Here is a 22,332-nt window from a genome sequence, read left to right as displayed (position 1 = left end):
GTACTGCTAATCCACAGTGGTCAACGGAAGAATGCTGGTGTTTCAATTGCTCAAGGCAGGAGGAGAGCTGAGAGTTTTCAGGTAGCAGTGACTGAATAAAGAGAGGCCGTGCGTGTCTTCCCTGATTGCTTCAAGATGCTGCTGAACTGGTGCACCAATGTTTATTGAGAGGAAAATAGCTGTATGTTTTCCTAGTGTGGATGAGGAGCTATGAGAGCTGTATTTCAGAGACCACATTAAGACTGGTGGCTTGTAGTGTCTTATCAGGCTAGTCTGAGTGGGGAAGAACCTGTTCTTCTACCTGGTCTTGGGAAGGTTCACTTTCAAAGCAATACGTAGCCCTTCTGCCCTTCTGACAGGTACTTATCCAAAGGCTGTGCAGTTTTGCCTATACCTATACCTTTACAAACACCAGTATGCTGTGGATGTCACTGTTGCTTTTTTTCACAGAAATGATCAAACACCATTGAAAAAAAATAAAATGCTTGCAACATAGTTTGGTCTGCTTTAGGCCAAGCTGATCCAGTCATTTCACCATGATCATTAAGATACATACGGTGTGTCTGAGGAGGGAAAGAGCCAAAGGCATTCAGTAAGTGAATGATGATCATAGTCTCCCAGGGATCCCATTGTTTCCCTGTGGGCTGGACTTGGGAGAACACCCAGCAGCATCTGGGGGTGACCTAGTGCTGGCAGCCTCCAGAGTCCATGCTTGTTTCCTTCTGCATGAGGAGACGGCATTATCCACTAGTGACTGCACCACCACAACTCCGCTGCTGGCCACACAACACATTTCAGCTGAGGTCACCCTGAGCCAGGATTTGGGCACCCCTGTGACACAGGGAGTCTTTAGTTCTGAGTGGACTCCTACTGTACTTCCCTTTTTCCAGTCACCAGATGATGTCCCCAGAAAAATGCTCCTCCCTTTCTTCCCACACATTTTCTCTTCACTTGGTCCTTGCTGACCTCAGTCCATCAAGTGCTTGGGTTTTTTTCCGAGCCTCATAATACACTCTGCAGTAAATAACTATTGCATCTAATTGTCTTTGTTTAAGTGGGACCCATTAATAATGGATTTATGTTAAATGGTATTATGTTGTATGCAAAATCTGTAATTGTTATAATCAGGACCTAGTCTGATAATCTTTTACAAGATAATCTATTGGTTTACTGTGTATAGTTTCAAATTATGTACTCACAGCAGGTAAAATACTAGGGATAAAAATATTTGTATTTTCCAGATTTGTATCACAAACTATGTGGTTTAGTAATTGAAAAAAGCATATATAGATACCTATAAATAATTTCTAAAGCTCATAGGCATTTCTGTAAAATAGTTAACAATGATATTTAAAAACATTGTTTTCTTAGAAAAAAGAAATCAAAACAAAATTATGCCTGGATAGAAACTTTTCATGCTATGAAGGGTCAAAAAAATCTCAGTGATTGATTAATTAATTCAATTTCAATTTTTTTTTTGTGTGTCTGTGTGTGCAGAGCCATCTGCCCAGACTTTTTTGGGGGAAGAGAAACGTGGAAGCCTTCTGATCACTGGTCCAAGTTTGATGATTGGCTGAAAACTCAAGATACTAGGAAAATAAACAAGATGTCAGGGAACTGGATATCCCATTGCCTGCTGCTGTCACATACTGCTTTTTTTTGTTGTTGTTTTTGTTTGTTTGTTTGTTTGAGATTGGATGCAGCTAATCTACCAGTGAAGGTGGTTTTTTTTAATGCCTCCTTAAAGTGGATGGAATCAGTGACCTTTTATTTTTGCCTTGAATAGAGTTCAAGAACAACTCTCAGCAGTGGCTTAGGGAAGAGTTTTGTCAACTGATGCTGATAACATCAGCTGTTATAGACTTCAAGTTGTTTCCTCTGCCTCAAAAAGCATGGTTTAAAAATGACCTGTGACACAAGAAGTGATGAGTCTAATTGGAGACCAAACTAATTAACTTCCTGGGAGAGCAAATATCTTTCTTGGACTGTTGGTAGTAACTACATTGAAGGTTGCTGGGCTTAGGTATTCGGTAAGAAGGTTATGGGAGACATAACTGAATCCTTTCCAGAGAGCTCCCCTCCTTTCTCAGAGGGGTCAGTTGTCGTGGAAACTTTTTAGTTTGGAATCTGTCCCCTGTCCGCTGCAATGGGGAGGAAGGGTTGGGCTCTGCCTGGTATTTCTTACAGGCGATTCACGTTTCAAGTGTTAGCTCCAGTGAAGAAAGAATTTTTTGGCACTTCATTTGCTTCTGTCTGTGTGTGTTGGTGGATGATGTGGTATTTGCGAGGCTGATGTATTAAGGGTGTGTATAGCTTGCGTGCCGCAGGGGGCAAGGAACTGGGGCTGAAAATATAGTTTTGAGGTGATACAAAAGACTTAACTGCCACCAATACTTTCTCTTTACTGCTTCTGCATGTTGACATCTGCTTCAGGGGTAAATGTGTTTTTTTCAGAATACAGAATCTTGATAAGATGTATTTCAAGCTACATTATAAATTCTGAAAAGATCTACCTTGTTTGTTACATTGACTTTCCTGCAGCAAATATATGGGATTAGCTTACAGTTATTGTCAGCATTTTGACTGTCTAATGAATAGTATTCTCTAGAGAGGTTTTTATTACTTTTTCTATCTACATTTACAAAGCAAAACTTCATTAGCTTATTTTAACCCTTAGGTAGGTGTTTAATCAATCATCTACTTTCCATCTCTTTAGGTTTCCTTTGATATATGTTGATCACGTTGCATTATTATTTAATTCCATTCAGGTCTTTTTTTTTTTTTTTTTCTCTTCTCTCTTTCTGATTATTTCAGATTAGCAACCAGTACTATTGGTCTGAAATAATGAATTATTTAAAGTATGTGAAAGAAAATATAGTAACAGCATGATATAGGGATTTCTGTTTTATGTATCTTCTATGCATCTCTAGATTTTCTTTTCAAATTTTCAAATACTGGTTTTACAATGGGTGCTTAATTCTCATTTGCTTGTATGTTCCAGAGAAGCTGATGCTGTGCTTAAATATCTAAAGGAACAGCATGGTGCAAAGAAATTAGGGGTCACTGGTTTTTGCTGGGGTGGTATTGCTGTATCTCACCTGATAATGACATGCCTGGAATTAAAGGCTGGCGTATCTCTCTATGGTAGGTAAATACAGGGATGTAATACAAGCAGGTACACATGCATATTATATTGCTTAAGTACTTCATCTAACATTGTTTCTTCAAATCAGGCTGTCAGCTGATGAAGAGAGGTATTTTCAGCTGAGTAGGGAAGATATTACGCGAAGACAGTGGTGAAGGTTTTTGCTCCTAGTTTCAGAACGGGTCATAGCAGACATCTTTATTTCAGATCTGGATGGACATATGTGTTGTCCTTCAGTCACCTTCCTGATTTAGCTCCCTTTTCCTGTTTACTACTGCTCTGCATGCTGCAGAGCTAGAAATTCTCTTAGGAGCAGAGTATTATTTTTGCTGTAGCTCTGCGAGGTTAGATTGTGATTATTTTAACACCAGCTTTCCTCTTATGCTCTGCTCAAGAAGTTGGGATAGCGAAGCTGCCCTTTGCTAACATTCTCAGAATGTAAATTTTGTACTATTTACTAAAGCATTGACTTTCCCAGCCACTCAAAACATTCAAGCTTGTATGCACAGAAGGTATTTTTCAAGTCTTATTAAGTCAGATATTGTCTGTATCTTAAGAAAATGGCTTAAATAGACTTACAATCTTGGAAGGTATTCTACTAGGAGTCATGGTTACAGTAGCTTGAAAGTAAAGCTAGTATGTATGGCTGCATATTGCATGAGACTTGAAAACTTTTCACTGCAGAAGCAGAGTGCTGTATTTGAAGCTGGATTTCACCTTTAAAAGTCAATCGTGATTTTTTTTTTTTTGTTTCTTTAATGTTTTCTAGGACTAATCAAGAATTCTGATGATATAGCCACTTTCCTGAACCCTACGTTTTTCATTTTTGCTGAGAAAGATGACTTCATTCCCCTTCATCAAGTATGCTAATAACCTCTGTCTTCTTTCATTTTTGCATGTTTAAAATTCCATCCAGAATTCGGAATCAAAACTCAGCCTCATGATACTGCTTGAAGGGCAAAAAATAAGGAGAAAAATGGAGCAGAATGCGGCAAAACAGAACAGGAAGGCTAATGTAACCTAGGCAAAGAATGAAAACTAGATATTTTTTTTTCTTCTTAAGCCTCATTCCTTTGTAAAAGTATGTAAAAGTATGGCTAGTAACCCAGGTAAGAAAGCTTTATCAAAATGTCATCGCTTTTTTGAAGTATTTTTTGAAGTATTGTACTCAGAGAGCTATCCTTTGCTGGATGATACTGTTTTCTATTGGTCAGAAACCCATAAACCATGTAGGATACACCACATTCCATCCACAGGTGTTGTTAGAAGCTTTTGTTCAGTTGTAGTGTATTTAGCATTGCTATATATTTCACATATAGGAAGTACTTCTGTCCATATCTTTGCAGATTGTTGACCTGCCTTTATATTCTAACAAATTTTCTAGACCCTTACTGCAAAGGTGTTTTTTCTTTATATAATTTTACTTTTTGTTTTGCCCATATGAAGCTTGGTTACTAGTTTCTAGCCTGAATTATAAATTAGGGAGTTGGATTATGAATAAGATGAAGAATGGTAGCATGTGTAATATGGCTATACTGATATAGTTACGACTGTGCTCTCTATTACAGGTCACCCTGCTGGAGCAGAAGCTACAAAAACAAATTGTGAAGTCAATTATGAGGTTAAAACTTACCCTGGACAAACTCATCGTTCTGTACATCACAGAAGAGAAGACAGCAATCCTCAAGGTAAGCCTTATATTGAGGAAGGAAGAAAGGATGTGATCAACTGACTGAATAAATACATTTAATAGAAGAACAAGCAACTTAAATTGTAATCCAGTTATGTAATACACTGTGCAGATTTTTGATGGCACATTTTAGAAAACTGAGGGGAAGGTTTGTTGAAATAGAAATCAAATAAATAAGTAAACAGATTATTTTAGATGTTTTTGTCAGTAGATTCTAATGGATACTTCCATATTATGTTCTTTTGAAGAAGTCTTAGATTTCACTTAGCAGTGTCACGTTTTAATATTCTCCAGTTCCTTGAGATTTATCTGAATGTTTGAAATAAGACTAATGTTAAATTAATCTATTTGTGTATTATGGCCACTGTTCATCTGATCTACATAAATCACAGGTTCAAAATTTAGGGACACAAATACATTGCTTGGTGAAGCTTATTTTGAAAGACTAGGCTTTCTTGATTGGTATGGTGGTGGCGGATTCGTATTTAACAGGTGACGTAAGTGGGCATATCTTGTGGCTAAGGTTGTCCAGATGGAGTACTACTTTCTCAGATTACCTCTGGTTCTGTGAAACACTGTAGGTGATTTCCTGGTCAGTTTAGGAATTCAAAAGTGCCGTGCAATCTGCAGACAAGGCATTTTAATGTGTGGCTTACAACCATGGTTGCTGCTTAAAGAAGAAATGGTACATGATTTTTGCATAATGCGTCTTGTTACGTAATTTTCCCATTGATGATATGAGAAAAATCTAGTGTTGCATCAGCTCCAGATTGCATCTAGTCATCGCCCAGCCTCTGTCAGGGGCCAGCAGTGGCTGTGCAGGGAATTGTCCCTCTCACTCCACGATCTGGCAGCCAGCTGTTCAGGACGAGCTGTGCCTGAGGTGGATGTTGGCACTGGAGCAGTGTGTTGAATGGACGGACCTAGCCTCTGTGGATTTGCCAGACCCTTTTTGAACCTGCTTGAAATGCTGACCTCTAGTGCATTTTATGACAGTGACTTCCATGGTTTAATTTATGCTTCATGGGGAGAAAGGCTTGCATTCATTAGTTTTAAACCAGCTGCCTAGTATCTTCACAGGGTGCTGGTACTTATAAAGTTGTAAGAAAAAGAAAACAATGTTATGTCCCTTTTCACCTTCTCAGTGCTACTAATAAAGACTGCTATGTGCTTTAATGGGGAGAAAATGTAATTTAGGAAAGTCTTAATTTTACTAAAGACAATGTCTCAAATTAAATATCAGAGCAACATACATTGTGGCGTGTCTCATGTAAAAACAGTCAACAGTATTAATTAACCATCTCTTTCTCAATGGGATTTTAATTTCTTTTGCTTTTTCCCATCCATGTTTTCCTCTTTTACATGCTGGTAATGGCCCTCTGTCTTTCCCATGGGGAGGTCTTCAGAGAATTCTGGCTTGCAGCTGCCTATTAACTGTTGTTCTTCATACAATACCATCTATATGTAATGTATTAATCCAGCTGTTAACCTAGGTGATACTGCTCTCATAACACATTTTTGCAGGAGATGAGTGTAGAAGTCTGGAAGTTTATTGTACCTTAATTACCCTGGTGTAAAACCTGGCTAACTCGAGATTAGTGGAGTTCCATTAGCATTAGCAGGTTAGCCTAATGTGCAAGAGGACGATCAGGGCATATATTTAAAGAACAGCAGTCATTCATAAATACTGAAACGGCATGTGTTCTGTAACACTAACACCGTGACTAAGCAAAAAGAAAAAACCAAACTGAGATGCAGCATTTGTTTGAAGTGAAAGGGTAGCTACAAGTTACTACAAGTACAACCAAACCATGAGAACTGTAAGTCACTAAGAGTTGGAAATGCGCGATCCAAAACAGGTATGTGTTTACAGTACAAACTGCAACCAACTGCATGTACAGAGGTCATTAATGTGTTGAATTAAGTTTTGACTTTGAAGTAAAAAAGCTGCATGGCTTGCCTATCAAGGAACATGAAACAATATCAAAGTAAAAGCCATTTAATTTCTAGAGTTTAATGTTAGTATTATGGTAAAGGGGAATAGTCTTATGTGTAAAGAAAAATTTCCAGAGCCACATTACTGTGACTAAGAGAGTGGAAATGTAATTAAGCAACTCCATTGATTAAGCCAAGAAGGCTCTGCATACATTGCTGTCTTTTTTCTTTTCTAGGAATGATCTAAACTGCCATTTTTTCTCTCATGTATTTTGCTACTGTTCTTTGAAGTTGCTATGGAGTAATGAAGCTCCCTGCATGCTATAATGTGTTGTTTGTAGTATGCAAGTGGGAAAAGCCAAAAAAAATCAGACCAAAAGAAAAGGGTGGGTTTTGAACCTTATGACTCCACTGTGGAGTTCTTTGGTAGGCTTTTTTAAAATTTGACTTTATTTTTGGAATTGTAAATAAAAAGCACTGACTTAGAACACGGGAAAACAGCTTACACATGAGGACTGAATTGCAAGGCTGGTTGCTTTCCTAAGGCAAAAGTGTGGTAGGCTAAAATGCATTTAGTGCTTCTTTTTAGATGTGCCTCTGAGGAAACAGTGAATTTTGGATTGCTAATATCCTTAGATAAAGCTTGTTACAGAATAATCCTAATAATCCAACAAAAAGAAAATCATTAGTATGGGAGGGATACAAGGATCATGCAGTCACTTTAATTCAAAAGGAAAAAAAAAAGTATAAAATATCCTGTGAAAGGATACAAATGTATTTTAAACACTTATATGTACAGTGGTCTACAAAACTGTTACCTTTTTACATATTATTTATTTTCATTCTGAAAGAGAAAATATTTTCCCCATACTATATAAGCTTTATCTGTATACAGCTTTGAAATGATAACTCTACTTCACTGCTTCACCCCTCTGATGACTTTAGATATGTCTTTTACCAATGGATAAATAGTCTGAGGAAATAATGCCAACATAATGTTTAAAAGTGATACCACCTTGACCTTTAAAAGCAAAGGAGCACCCTTTTAAAAAAAAGAAATCATCTAAATGAATTGGTCAGCTACATTAATATGTTTCCTAAGCTGAAAAGACCTCCAATGCTCAATATCATTTTGTGTAAGTTAAAAAGAGGCTTTGGTACTCAGCTATTGCAGTGCTCCTCACAGCAGCACACCCTGCCTATGCTAGCAGTAAAATTAACAGCTTTAAAAAGAGAGAACTTTCAACTTTGTCACTCTGCAATACGCAGAGATAAGGGCAGTAACTTACATAACTCTTATTTGAAGAAACCTGATGCTTACACTCACCGCTTTCATTTTTATGAGTTAGCACTTCCTTTTGGGATCACATTCAGCACTAACCATCCACGCTGAACTCTTGTGACTCGCCTCTACTATCTCACACACTTGCTGTGCTACAGGTAGGTATTGGTTTTGTTCAGTTTTTTAAACTTTCATGGCTTTTCCTCCTAAGAAATGTAAACAAGTGCATGCTGAGGTCTGACTCAGCATGTTCAGGGGACTTTCATTTTTATGTACGTGCTTTTTTTAAAGAGTGCATGCTGATTTAAATGCTATCGGGGGCTACTTTTTTCCCCTAAATGTTTGAGATGATGGTTCAGAAACCTGTTATTTTCCCTGCTGAGGTGAGGAAGACCTCTTAGGAGGAGGACTCAGGAGAGTCTGTTGGAAGTGAAAGAGCTGCACAGCAGTATCTTCATATTTCTCTGGTTGTAGGTTCATGTTTCTGAAAAATGAAGTTACTGTTTGGTCTTCGAATAAATGCTCAAGTACTTGCAGGTGGAGGTGGTGGAACACCAAGGCTATGGGTTTACAGATATAAAAGAATAGCTTTGATGGATGTAAGGAGGGGGCTTAATTTTTAAGGAATGTTTCAGTAACGTCTTAGAAATGGAAGAAGATACTGTTTGTATGTAATGCATACTATGGCAAATGTTGAAACACTGGAACGTTTTGACTACGCTACAAAGCTTGCAAAGTCTGTATGGCTTATAAACCACACAAGCCAACACTACTCCTCACAGGCTTGTGTCTGGAGCTCTTTTCCTCAGCTGCTATATCTGCATCTTTAAATATTTTATGTTTTAGATGTTGCTTTACGTTTTGTCAGCTAATGTGAAATGTTTGCAACTAAAGCCTTTAAGGACTGGTGAAGGTATTGCATTTGTGTTTCTGGAGTTCTGAAATGTATGTTTCTTTAATATTAAGTTTCTGGGTTTATTATATTTTTCTGATTTTAGTCTAATCAAAAGGAAATGGTTTGTGAATGGAAAGTTAGTTATCAACTCTAAACTGTATTTTGTCTTATATACTTACCTATTAATATTTCTTTTGTGGTACATTTATTTTAAATCACAAGTCTTATACATGAGACTAGAACATGTGAAAAAAAACACCTCTGGGTGGGTGTGGCTTATTTTTTTTAAAAAAAATATAGTAGAGGATTAGTATATATGTGTGCCCAGAGTTAATACAGCTTTTGAACACAATAAAGCTTGTCTTGAATTGATCTGTGAAAATGAAATCTCACAGGATCTGCAACCCTAGCTCTGCTAGTACCTTTTGGGATAGTCTGAATTTTAAAGTCTGCCAATCCAGAGCATCTTGGTCCCTGGAACTCTGTGCAAAACTCCTGGTTGTAGGGTTGCTTGTTTGTTTGTTTGTTTTCCTAAAGCTGTCCTTTTAGTGCCACAGCTATTTAAGTCCCACTATGTCAGGGACTGTTCAGTAATCTGCTTTTTCCCATTTCTCTCTGTCAGTGTATTCAACATAGTAAAGTTTGAACATCCTTCTTTCTGTAGTAGCAAAGTTTTCTTAGTACACAAAAATTATCGGTAGAGCATTTAGGTAAAGCTTTATCTAAATTCTCTTTGTGTTCTTTAATAATTTGCAGATGCTCTGTGCACATAAGGTCAATGGCATAAGATCATTAACTTGAGACCAAGATGCTACATAAATCTCTGTTAGAATCTGCTGGCATTTTTTGACCTTTGTGAATTGCTTGTTTTAGTTTAAGCAATAGTTTGTAAAAAATTAACTATACCCTACTGTTACATTCCTGATAAAACATTTGCCTCAACTGAAGGAATTTTTCCTTATGTTCAGTTTTCTTTTTTCCTGTCTTAGAGTTTGAATGCATTCCTTATTAATTTTTAAATAAATACAATTCTATACTCTGGCTTTTGCTGGCATATTTTTCTTGGCACTTCCCTTAAGTATCCTCCTTCAAAAGTTTGCAATAGCTGAGGCTGAAGGTGGTTAGAAAAAGGATTTCTTGACACTGGAAAAGTAAGCTATGGAAAATCTTAAGTCTCTGAAGAAAAATACCATGTTTAATCTAAGTGTAATTATGTACTATAATATATGTAATAGAGTAAGTTATATCTTTCTACACAGTAGCCATGTTGGGTTGGTTTTTTTTCTTGAAAACACCAAGTCCTGTATTAAGCCTTTACAGTCTATGCTAAAGAAAGTTATGTATTCCTGACAAGGACATACACAAGATGAAGAGTGAAAGAATTGGTTTCATTGCTATTTAAATAATTTGTGATGGTTGTGTTGCTGGTTGGTCATAACATAATTTTTACTGCATTACTTACTGTAGAGCATGGAAGTCCTATTTATATACCAGATTCCCTCTGTAGAGTTCATAATATAAGTAATTCTAAAGAGATTATTGTTTATAAGAAAACCCCAGTGGGCTTATTAACTAATGTTGCATTTTAGGTCTAACAGTAATCAGCATGTTCACAGTGTCACTGTAATGATTCAAAAATGGAAGTCTATGATACTACTGTGTTTTGATCTATTTCAGTATGGTATGATGTGGTATTCACAACTGAATAATTTTTGTTCTTTAGTATCACGCATGGCTAATGAATCGAGGCCCTGCCCATGTGATATTGGAGACAGGTTTGACTATGGAGGCTGTGGGCAGGAGGTACAAGTTGAGCACATCAAGGCGTATGTTTGCAAACCACCTGCCAGCACAGACAAAGCTGTGATTGTGATTCATGATATATTTGGATGGCAACTGCCGAATACCAGATACATGGCTGATATGCTAACAACTAGTGGATACATGTAAGAAATGCTACTGTTTTCAAAGTGTCTTTTTAATAAGGAAGTTTGTTGAACCAACTATTTCCTGAATTTATATAAACCATACAAATAGAAATAATTTCATAGGGTTCCCTTACATGTTTCTCTGAAGAGTTTCCTGTTTCTTAAAACAGTGTAAGAAGTCTAACATAGGTGGGTAGTCCTACCATAGCGAGATAGTATGCAAGCACAGAGGAAGAGAGGCCAAACAGGAAAAAAATCTTGGTTTTATCTTTCACGCCTCATGAACCCAAAGCAGCCTGCTTCCTTCCTCCCAATGTAGCATCTGTGCAACTTTGCCATTACAGTAAAAATTCCAGAGAAGCTGAAAGTCACTCCATGAAGGTAAACTGTACCAGCTTGTGTCAAAGAAAGAAATAAGTCTTCCAATATGGAAAAACCCATATTGGGTATCCTCTTTCCTGTATTACAGGATTAGCATTTCCTCTAGCCCAAATGTATGTACCATGTAAACTGTAGGTTTTTTGTTTGTTTGTTTGTTTGTTTACATTCAGTAGGAAACAAAGTATTTTCAATTGCAGTTTACAATTTGTCAGATTAATGAATTTTAACAGGGCAATATGTATCTAGAAGTTATGCTAAGTCTCCTTATTAGATGTAGAAAAATAATGAGGGTTGCTGTACAGTTTTGATGTAGATTAAATTCTATGTATATTCAACAAAATTAATTTGTTGTGTAGTACACATGGACTTCCCTTTAATCCTTTATCAGTATTATTTCATGGGCATAAAATGTTTTCATGTTTCTTGCAGAGCCATCTGCCCAGATTTTTTTGTGGGACAAGAAGCTTGGAAACCTTCTAATGACTGGGCAACTTTCAATGACTGGCTGAAAACCCGAAATGCCGGCAAAATAGACAAGTACAATCATTGTTCCCTATCCAGCAAGTGTACAACCTCCTTTTGTAGGGAATTTTGCTTCAGTAAGGATGCAGGATTAGATCCTAAATTATTAATGGGTCAAATACAGCTGGATGTCCAAACCCAGAAATTTCATGCAGTTTGTGGGTCAAGCTCATGATTATGTGAGAGGTACTTTTTGGAGAAAAGTAGAACTTTGAAAAGAATAGAAGCACCCACTGTTTACCTGTGCAGAGGGTAGAAGTGAGATGAATGACTCAAAAGAAAAGAACCGTCAAAGGCTAGAAAATGCAGCTCGCTACTTCCACCTCGGTTTGATTCAGTTCCTGCATGTAGCCACAACTTCCGTGCATTTTAGATAGGGTGCAAACACAGTCCCCAAACACTAGGGAACATTGGCCCTGCTCCCCACCAGATCCCAGCTGGTTCAAAGAATACTACTTTCCCATTCTTCTAGCTATATTATTCCCATTTTTATCTGATGTGTAGCTTGATTGTATGTTACTGCTGGTTTTGAAGCAACAATCTCAAATCTACTTCCACAATTTCATTAAATATTTGTCTCCCTGATGAGAGATAGTTTACCTATAGTCACATCTGTGATAATGGGATGCTCTTGATGGGCTGTGTGTCTTAAACTTTTATTTGTGTTAGCCTATAAGACCACTATTGCCATTTGTGAAATTAATTGGACTGCTGGTTATAAAATCACCTTAGGTTCCAGTAACAGAGTCTAGGAAGACTGATTTTCTCCTTTTTCTTCTCCCCTGGAGTTTCTCTTGTATTTTAGAAATGACTAGTAGTACACTAGTTGTACTAGTTGTGGGTTGACCCCAGACAGCAGCCAGGAACCTATACTGCCACTCCTCCCAGGAGGGACAGCGGAGGGAACAGGAGGAACAAAGCAAGAAAACTCATGGGTTGAGATAAAGACAGTTTGATAAGTGAAGTAAAGAGCAAAACCAGGAGTCACTTATCGCCTCCCACAAGCAGACAGATGCCTAGCCAGCAGCTCTGAGCAGCAGCCACCTTGGAGGCCAGGGGAAGAGAGCTAGAGCCTTAATTTGCTTTCATTTACATGTCTTAGAGAGGTTGATGTCATCCTGAAGTATCTAAGGGAGCAATGTGGTGCAAAGAAGATTGGTGTCATTGGGTTTTGCTGGGGTGGAGCAGCAGTACAACATCTGATGCTGAAAAATCCCAATTTAAAGACGGGGGTGTCCCTCTATGGTAAGTCTCAAATACCTATTATGTTCTGAGCAGACGTGACTGGTGCAGGAACTTACTCTGTAGGAGTATTCCTGTAACAAAATTCAGTGTGACATCTTATGGAAGAAGGTGATTTTATTCTACAAAATCTTTAAGCAATTTGATTTTGCACACTCACATTTTTGCACTTAATCATAACAAGCAAGATCTGTGCATTCAAGTGGCATGGCCAGGATTGCTTCTGTGCTACATGGCATACAAGGGACTCCAAATGTCAAGGCCTCCCTATGGCTCAGGTTCCTCTTGGCTGGTGATGACAAAATGGTTTCTGGGTACATCTTTTATATCTTTTAGGAGCCAACAGTTACCATGAAATGGATCTTTGCCACAGTATCTTGCTTACCTCAGTCTGCGTAAGTCAGGACAGGTGGCTGCCCACTGTCTGGTTTTTAGGTTTTGGTAAACCTATTTGGCACACATCGGTACTCTGTTCGCCCGCTGGGCTAACAGGGAAAGACACGGCAGCAGCGATTTCCAACCTTTTTGCTGTCCTGTGGAGGGTCTTTTGCTGATGACTCATCTGGGCTGGGGGCTGCACAGGCTGCAGCCCTTCAGATCATGGCATGAACAACTTACTCCTCAATGTTACTGCTGGCAGTGGTCCCTTGTTATTAATGTGAACTGTTTTTAACTTTCTGTTTTAACCTTTGTACTCTCACACTTTTATTCTTAACGCATATATGCTACCCTTAATATTTTTGTTATAAAACTCTGTACTTCTCTATAACCCAAGGCAATTTATATTCAGTTGAGATGAAAGGAAGTTGAATGTGTTTTTCCAGAATGATTGTGGGAACTATTTTGCTGCACTGATTTGCTGATCAGCTGAGTCAATTCTGCAATGCTACTTGCTAACATATGAATAATTTTATTTTTCTGTTGTAATAATTGAAATAATGATAAGAGTGGCCAGGGTGGTAGCTGGTTAGTTTTTATATATATTAAAATATATTTTAATTGTAAAAATTACAATATCAATTTGTTATTAATTTATATCAGTATAAATCTATGTACACTGCAATTCTAACTATATGGACTGGTGAATATTTACAATAGTCTTAAAAATGGCCATGCCAGGCTAGGGACAAGCAGCTCTGAAGTGTCCATCTTTCACAGGACCCTGTCTCTGATGGTGGTCAGAAGCAGGTGCTTAAAGAAAACCACAAGAACCAGGCAAATGTAACAATTCTTCCCTGACGTTTTCAGGCAGAGCTAGTCTTTCTGTACTGGATGACATCCCACATCATAGGAAGTTCTCACAACCGAAGGGACTTTTAAGCAAAGCATGTTTAATTCCATTACTTTATTTATTTTTATATATATATATATTATACACAAAATTACATTATTTTGACTGTAGAGTTGTGGTAGCGATTTAACCACTTGAAGTAACATGACTTATTGTATATGTGCTCATTCTTCCCTAGGTGTCATCAGGTTCTTTGAGGACAGATCCAATTTGCTTCATCCCACCTTCTTCATTTTTGCTGAAAAGGATGAACACATCCCATTGGAGCAGGTGAGTTTCCCATCAGAGATATTTGTCTTTTTAATGCTTTTCATGCTTGTTTTGTAATTTGATATTTAATTAAAAGAAAGTAGAAAACTAACTTGTACTTTTCTTCCCCTTTCACTCTTACAGTATTTCTACACAAATTTATGTTGTTTATGTCCAAATAAAAAAGTTTTACAGTGACACTAAAAAATATTTTCTGTTTCTGTTGCAAAATATGGGTGATTTCTATATGAGAGTTCCTAGGAGGAAAAGGACAAGAATACAAAGGAAGACTTTTGTCAAGTTTAGGATAGAAAACCCTCTTCAATCATACTGATGGTGCATAAAATCAGAAGAAAGTTCTCACCTGTACTGGTGGAATCACTAGTTCCAGGAGAATTAAAAAATCCTGTGACTATCCTTTTCCTTCTCCCACTGTCCTGCAGAGCTTCTCTTTTCTGGTACTCTGTCAACAGCCTTCCTGGGGAGCCTGGGTGGGGAATGGCTGGAGAAAGATGATTATCCACCAAGGGGATCAAAGAGGAAGACACACCCTCATTGAGTGATGTTGGCTTTAATTATCCTGCCAAAAATGCCAGCAGCTTTGAACTGCTGATTTTGTATCTGTGCTTCTCCTCCCTCAATTTCAAATTAATTAAAAACCTTGCCTTGATTTTCTTTTTTTTTTTTGGTGGGGCCTATCAGCAGTAACTTGTACAGTGATCACTACATGCGAACCTTCTGATGACACTGAGTAATAGGTGTTTTTACCTTTACAGGTGTTATTACAGTAACCCGTATACTCTTTTGCAGTTTTGTACAGTCACATGCTACTATTTTATTGGGGGGGAGGGGGAGCGGGGGGAAGCCTAGTTAAATAAAGTGTAGTAACAGAAATGCATTTGGGTATAAAATTAGTAGAAGAGAAAATGATGGCATGGACACACTGTGTCTGTCTCTCAGAAAAGTAAAAAAACAGGGCAATTTGAGGACTGTAAATTCATAACATGTTAACTCCGTACTCAGCCAACATGGAACATTCTGTGTTACAGGTCACTCTGCTGGAGCAGAAGCTTAAACAAAACTGTAAAGTTGATTATGAAGTTAAAATTTACCCTGGACAGACACATGGGTTTGTACATCGCAAAAGAGAAGATATCAATCCTCAAGATAAACCTTACATTGAGGAAGGAAGAAAGGATATGATCAACTGGCTGAATAAATATCTTTAACATAAATAAATGCCCATAAAATAAATCCATTGTTGTAGGAAACCAGAAAATCATACAAACTGTATTGATTAAAATGTTCTTAAAACAAACAAAGTATCTTATAAAACACTTCTGCAATAACACTACTTATTTGCACTTGTCTTCTAAGTAGATGCTTAGAAATGGCTTTTCAAATGCTGAAAGCTATAAATGTAAAAATGTCTTTTATATTTGATCTTGTATCTTCAAATCATTAGAATCTCATATGGGATATTTTGTAGAATCTGAAAGTTTCACTTTTTTGTATTAATATCATTATGATAAGAAAGTCATTAAAACTCCACTCATGCTTGATAAATGCTCTCCAAAAAAGCCGTGTTTAGAGTTACTGAGCTGTGTGATTTTCAGCTTTGAGGTAAATATCATACTGGTTTGAAAGGCTGGGATGTTTTCTTGGAAACAGGCTATCCTGTCCAGAATCCATAGAAACAGAGCTAGAAAGAGGGAAGTGGAAGAACAATAGGAAGAAGTGTATGCAGACTGGAAGTGGGCTGCAAAATTTGGAAGTCATGACTGAAGTGACTACAGGAACATGCAGGACCAGAGAAGAACTTGGAGAAGTGAGAAGAGGGTAGGACACAGAGAGACTGTGAAGAGCACGAAAACTCAGAAGAGAAAGAAGAACAAGGCAGGAATAGGAGACTGCCATCAGACACACAGAGAGCATAGGAAGAAGATATGAGTGAAGTCTTCTAATCCCTTTTCTTCCATTTCCAGACTGGTCTAGTAGGGAAAATGCTCAGGTGGGCAGGATTTTCTTGTTGGCTGCCACCTTGTTATTTCCTTTAGCCATCTTATTATCTACTTCATGCCTATCAACTGACTTCTAGATAATCTGTTTTCATATCTTTCAGGCATTACCAACAGCTTAAAAGTGCTACCAGTGCCTTCCTTTCTTCCACGGAAAGGCTGGCCTCCGTGTTTGTCCTCCATTTCCCAGGGACATTGCATGTCTGTCTGTGCACTCAAAGACATCACGGCTCATGGCTCACAGAGGTGCTTAAAATCCCTGAGGCGAATTTCAAACCTTCTCACATCGAGTTATTCGTTTTAATTTTACTTCCCCTTCCGAACACCTGTGCTCCTGTTTCCACTATAAAATTTCTTTCATTCAGAATATGGCTAAAATCACCTTTTGTGAAGATTGATCCAAATGGCTCTGGATATTTCAGTCTTTACCAAACTTCCTGGGCTTAGTTCTTCTTCCTGCTAATAGCCAGCACTTTCCTTTTGCCCTTCTCTCATTTTTGATGCATTTACAAATAATTTTATTACTAGTTCTGTGTTGCTTGATAGTAGTAAACTACACTGCTGCCTTAGCCTTTCTGAGGGGTGTGTTGTTCTTTTACTCCTGTTTGATTCTGAAACACTTGCAGACATTTGGACACAGCTGCAATGGCCTCTTGCTGTGCTGTCTGCCCTTCCTCCGCATCAGGATTGTCTGACATTTAATAATGTCTCTTTCACTAAGTACTGGTGTCCTCCATTCCTTTCTCCCTCACAGTATTTTCATCAGAAGCCCCAGCATCAGCTGAGTTTCTGGTGCTGCTCCTTCCTTCTTTTCAGGAAGGTGCATGACATCATTTCACAATCACCTTGATGGAAATCGTGTCACCTCTCATGGTCTCAGGCAGTTGCCCTACCCTCTGCTCCTCATTCAGAGTTGAATCTAAACCAGCCTGGATGACGTTACCTTCTTATCTCCACTAATCCTTCCAGTATCATCAGGTTTCTCTCTATTGTGGTTTAATTGGGTATCAGAATTGGTAAGGCACAACCCAACACTAGTGACTAAGGGAATATCACTGTGTTTCAGGTCCTTCGGTCCCTCTCGGTGTAATTCACAGCAATCATGTGGTGAGGTCTTGCCTGCATCTGTGATGCTGAGGGAATAGATGTGGCTAAAATATTTTACTGAATGCAGCTGAAATACACGTGAGCCCAGGGAACCCTCAGCTTTCATGGAATACTGCCCTTCAAGATGCAGCCCCTCAGTTGTTTTCGTTACCCCACAATATTTTTCTTTCTGCAGTCACCTCTGTCAGACATGCCTGGTAGCTCCCTCACCTTCCCTCTGGCTCCCTCCTAGCTGGGGACACACTTGCCAGGCCAGCCCTAAGCTGCAGCTGCACATGTGTCTTTGAACTCCACAGTGTCTCTGCTTTGGAGTCACCCACCGGGGGGGTCCCACATCCACAGTGGTTCTTCAGCCATCCTGCCATCTCAAACCCCTTCTTCATGTCACTCCTTCCACTTCCTCCTGCAATGCACTGTGTATCTCCTGTGAGAAAACAGTTCTCCCTGCAGGACACTGAGTTGATATTAAATAAGCTCTCCTGTCTTTCAAAAAGATTTTCTGCAGACCTCTGAGGTAAAAGTGCAAAAGCTTCCCTTGCTCCTTGGCTTATGCTCTCAGTCAGCCGTTAGTGCTCTTCTCTGGTCTGGGCACGGTGTGATGTGTTCCCATCTCCTTGCTCTTTGGTTTCAGGAGAGATAAGCCTGTCTTCAGTAGGTCCGGTCAGTGCAGGGAAAGCCTCTTCAGGTCTGCAGAGCACTGTTGCTATGATTCATGCTGGTAAAAACAGTCCCTCCGCATTGGAGGTGAGAAGTTCCATGATGACTTCCCTCATCCTGCCCTTGGGCTGGATCTGTGCTGCTCCCCAGCAACCTACAGATGGAGGGAAGGGACACACAGGGACTTCTGAGCTTCCTGCCAGTCCTGACATGGTTCTGGACTCAGCATATAGAGAAGAAACAGTTTCATGTGAGAGAACTGCAGACGCCTCCATTCAGTGGTGCAGGCATGTCTGATGCTTGTGGCTGCACAGCTCTGGGGTGCCGGGAAGATAACGTACAGACCTTCCTGGAAGAAAGCACCGTGTGTATGTTGTTCAGATAGTCTGTAAAGTGTGAATTCATTTCCCAGCTATGGATTCATGCCCAATTTATCAGGGTTGCTATGAGAACAGACAGAGTTGATGAAATTGAACTCCCTACAATTACTGTCTCACACAGATTTTAAATAAAAGAGCCTTGGTTTCTCAGAAGGTAGTATCTTGCTAGAAAACCATTCCAGCTTGGTTTTTTATGTGAATGAACAGATGTCTCAGGGAATTGGGTTAAACTTTGCCAAATTTATCCTGAGACAGCAGAAGACTGAATCTTAGGAGTATTTTGTCAAAATTCATTTTCTTTGGAGAATTCAGAGTGGCTTGCTGTAGAACAGGTGTTGCATTTCATTATGTGTTTGTTTTCTGTAGAAATATGGCATCTAAGATGGAAACCTCAGAATTTTGCCAGTGTTAATATTTACCTTACTAAAAACCACACACACATTCTCAAAACTCACATTTGAAAATATCCTTTGTGTCCAGAGAGCGCTGACATACAGCCATATAAGTTAGACATTAAAAACTCCGATTTATAATGTTCAGTTCTACTGAACCCAGCAGCCTTCATATGAGTAAATTAGCTGCAGAAATACACTGGCCTGAAAAACACTGCAGAAAAACTCAGGGGACCTCACGTAGATGCTTTTTGTCCCCTGGGCATTGTGCTGTCTTGTCAGTTCCTTTGTATTAACTTTAGAGCTTTTTGATCAGTTCCAAATGAATTCGACAAAGTAGTGATGTGCTCAGTGTTATTTATATATATATATATATATATATACGTTTCTAGAATATCTGGACAGCACAGACGAGACAGACTTGCTGCATTGAGCAAAACAGTGTGGTGTGGGTTCCTCAGTTCTTTGTATTATTTAGATTGCTGGCTGGCCAGTCAGCACACAGAAAGACTTGAACTGCTTGTGTAAGGGTTGTCAGAGGATACAGGAGAGAACTGGACTAAGGAAACGTGGGGGGCAACCAGGATGCAGGGGAGTAGGGGCAGAGTGAATGGGCTGAGAGTAACCCTGGGGATATGGGGAACTTAGACCCTGTTGAGGGCATTCACACAGTACAGGGACAAAATGGAAGGGAGAACCTACACTAGCCCGAACGTCACCTTTTGTGTGGGCATTTAGTTACCAAGAAAGTGTTATACTGCGGAAGACTCATGGCCTGCATCCAAGAATCCTTGATGCCTGAGTAAAGAAAGTGGCATTGGATAAAGTGGAAGAAGTCTTCTGGAGGGAAACCTCAGGGACTGGAGATAGATAGGACAAAAAAGCATAGTGAACATCAGTTTAATCTTTATGGCAACAATTTTTAATCAACAGGATGACTTTTTGACTCTGCTCCATTTTCTGCATTCATCTGTCAAGTTGTCACTTACTGGTTTTTGTGGGTTTTTTTGTTGTGTTTTTTTTTTTTATTATTATTTCTACTGTGGTGTCTAAACCAGATAGTCACTATTTTATCTGAACAGTTTTTCTCAGCTTTTTTGACTCCTAAGCTCCAAACATGAATGGGCTTTCAGTGTACAGGCCATTGTCCGCAAGGACAAAGAAAAGCGCTCCCCCCGCCCCCCCCCATGCACACACGCATGCATACACAGCAATGTCACTATTCCTATAAAATAATGTGCATTCAGTCAGTATAAATAAATATATATATATATATATATATATGTATATATTTTCTGGCCTGCAGGCAAGATGGCATCTATTCTTTATGGTGGCTTATAAAAGACTGTGCACTTGCTTTAAAAATACGACCCTGTGCACAGTGCCAGCTGTTCTAGTGTAAGGAGCAGCTCTCCTTCCTCAGCTGCAACCTCTGGCTGCAAGGAACTCTGCTGCTGTCTTGGAGGGTTTTTTTGTCTTTGCCTTTTTCAGAGCAGGCCCTAGGGAGAAAGCTGACTGATTGCTGTGCTGGATTAGTGAGGCTTCAGGGCAAGGGGACTGACCAGAAGTTGAACCTGATAGAACTAGGGCGACCGAGCACTGGAAAGGCTGCCCAGAGAGGCTGTGGAGTCTCCTCTGGAGACATTCAAAACCCACCTGGACTTGGTCCTGTGCAGCCTGCTCTAGGTGAACCTGTTTTAGCAGGGCGTTGGACTAGATGTTCTCCAGAGGTCCCTTCCAACCCTGACCATCTGTGAACTCGGGCAATTGATGGAAGATGTGGTAGTAGTGACTACACCCATAGATTCAGCTCTAGCCCATCTGAAAGCCTTGTTGTAACTCATTTTGCCCACCTGCTTAGGCATACTAAGCTTGTTGTTTAGGACCATATTTGCCTATCTAGCACAGGTTTTAATCAAACTGGACTTCATACCTTTAACTAATGACTCTTCAATGTGTTTCCCTGCAGGCAATGAGTGGTAGCTTAGCACCTGGAAAGGCGTAGTGAGGAGACCATTGTTCAGGTAGGTAATGTTGTTACAAGGACATATAATAATCTAGCTGCATTTAATTTAAGATAAGAAAAAGTAAAGACAGACACACGAAAAGTACTTTGTTGCAGAGCTCCCATGGGAAGAGTGATGGGATTTTGTTGTCTGCCTCCTCTTTATGCCTTCAGAAACCTCCCTCAGCACATTTTACTTATTTGCCTGTTTCTCATCTTTGGCATTGAAGTATATCAGAGTCCAGCAAATGCTGAATTTCAGAAAGCGAGGAGTAGAATGGGCTAATAAAGCTCCAAAACAAAATTCCTCTTTCAGACCACGGAGCAGATGGTGGCACCTGTGGCAATACATTTCCTTCCCTTCCCTTCCTGCCACTGCTATATTAAGAACTGATGAGGAAATTTTACATCTGGGCTGGTAGCTTGCCATGAACTTCAGCAAAGCTATGATAATGTTATTTGTTAAGGGGATTGGAAATTATTCCAACTGCACTATTAAACAGTTCCCTAGTTTTTCTTCCAGGTGTTAAGCTTACAGATTGTTGAAGATTTCTTTAAGGTTCTTTCTTTTTTTCAAGAATCCTTAGAAAACTAAGAAAGTTGCCAAGATACTTCAGATGACTAATCACAAGGAAAACCCCTGTGTCTTTCAGTAAAGACAAAACTTCATTGCTTCCTCTGACTCCTTAGAGCAAAAAGCTCAAGGTAGTTTTTAGGCACTGATTTTTGCAAGGAGAAAAAGATGCAGGGGGAAGGTGTAGTTTGCAAGTTGTATATATTTGCAAACACTGTACTTTGTGGTGCTCTGCGAAGTTGCTTTAGAGAGCAGTGAGCTGTGAAAACTTCCCCTGCCAGCAGGACTGTCGCTGTGAGCAGCTGTGTGCAGCAGCTATCAGCTCCAGCAGGTTAGCAGTGCAAGGTAAGATGATCCCGTCCCAGGTCCCAGCTTTTCCTTGTTTTGCTCACCCAGCTGGTTAACCTCAACTTCACTCAGATTTTTTTCTTTCTAGGAGACAGGTAACCTGGGTCAAAATTAAAGGGGCAGGCTTGCTTGTGTCTGTTACCCACTACAGGGGAAAGCAACTTCTGGGTCCACAGTGCAAGTAAAGTAGAGCTCACCTCCTGCCCAAGTGTATTCCTGATGTATACAGGATGTATATCACATCTGTATTTTCAGATGTGATAACAAAGAAACGTTCTCTCTTTATGGTGG

General features: G+C 39.2%; 2 protein-coding genes across 2 annotated transcripts; both read left to right on the top strand.

Moving 5' to 3' along the window:
- Window positions 1–1,924: 1,924 nt before the first annotated feature.
- Window positions 1,925–6,089, top strand: LOC130146209 (carboxymethylenebutenolidase homolog). Its single transcript, XM_056332135.1, has 4 exons — window positions 1,925–2,094; window positions 3,002–3,144; window positions 3,915–4,006; window positions 4,714–6,089. Exons 1-4 carry the CDS (start codon window positions 2,042–2,044, stop codon window positions 4,867–4,869), a joined length of 444 nt encoding a protein of 147 aa, XP_056188110.1. The 5' UTR covers window positions 1,925–2,041; the 3' UTR covers window positions 4,870–6,089.
- Window positions 6,090–8,059: 1,970 nt separating this feature from the next.
- CMBL (carboxymethylenebutenolidase homolog) lies at window positions 8,060–16,039 on the top strand. Its single transcript, XM_056332134.1, has 6 exons — window positions 8,060–8,210; window positions 10,671–10,893; window positions 11,686–11,793; window positions 12,881–13,023; window positions 14,490–14,581; window positions 15,610–16,039. Exons 2-6 carry the CDS (start codon window positions 10,679–10,681, stop codon window positions 15,787–15,789), a joined length of 738 nt encoding a protein of 245 aa, XP_056188109.1. The 5' UTR covers window positions 8,060–8,210; window positions 10,671–10,678; the 3' UTR covers window positions 15,790–16,039.
- Window positions 16,040–22,332: the final 6,293 nt, after the last annotated feature.

This window comes from Falco biarmicus, chromosome 3, assembly GCF_023638135.1.
Source record: "Falco biarmicus isolate bFalBia1 chromosome 3, bFalBia1.pri, whole genome shotgun sequence".
NCBI lineage: Eukaryota > Metazoa > Chordata > Aves > Falconiformes > Falconidae > Falco > Falco biarmicus.
The sequence above is the reverse complement of the archived record's forward strand: the minus strand, read 5'-3'. Positions and strand labels throughout refer to the sequence as shown.

What these genes read in the sequence shown, in the direction of transcription:
- LOC130146209 (XM_056332135.1), top strand. Translation starts at nt 2,042, where the DNA reads ATGGGAGACATAACTGAATCCTTTCCAGAGAGCTCCCCTCCTTTCTCA. An exon ending in TCCCCTCCTTTCTCAGAGGG is followed by an intron (nt 2,095 to 3,001) that starts GTCAGTTGTCGT and finishes TGTATGTTCCAG; the next exon opens with AGAAGCTGATGCTGTGCTTA. An exon ending in GGCTGGCGTATCTCTCTATG is followed by an intron (nt 3,145 to 3,914) that starts GTAGGTAAATAC and finishes AATGTTTTCTAG; the next exon opens with GACTAATCAAGAATTCTGAT.
- CMBL (XM_056332134.1), top strand. Translation starts at nt 10,679, where the DNA reads ATGGCTAATGAATCGAGGCCCTGCCCATGTGATATTGGAGACAGGTTT. An exon ending in AATGCCGGCAAAATAGACAA is followed by an intron (nt 11,794 to 12,880) that starts GTACAATCATTG and finishes TACATGTCTTAG; the next exon opens with AGAGGTTGATGTCATCCTGA. An exon ending in AACACATCCCATTGGAGCAG is followed by an intron (nt 14,582 to 15,609) that starts GTGAGTTTCCCA and finishes TCTGTGTTACAG; the next exon opens with GTCACTCTGCTGGAGCAGAA.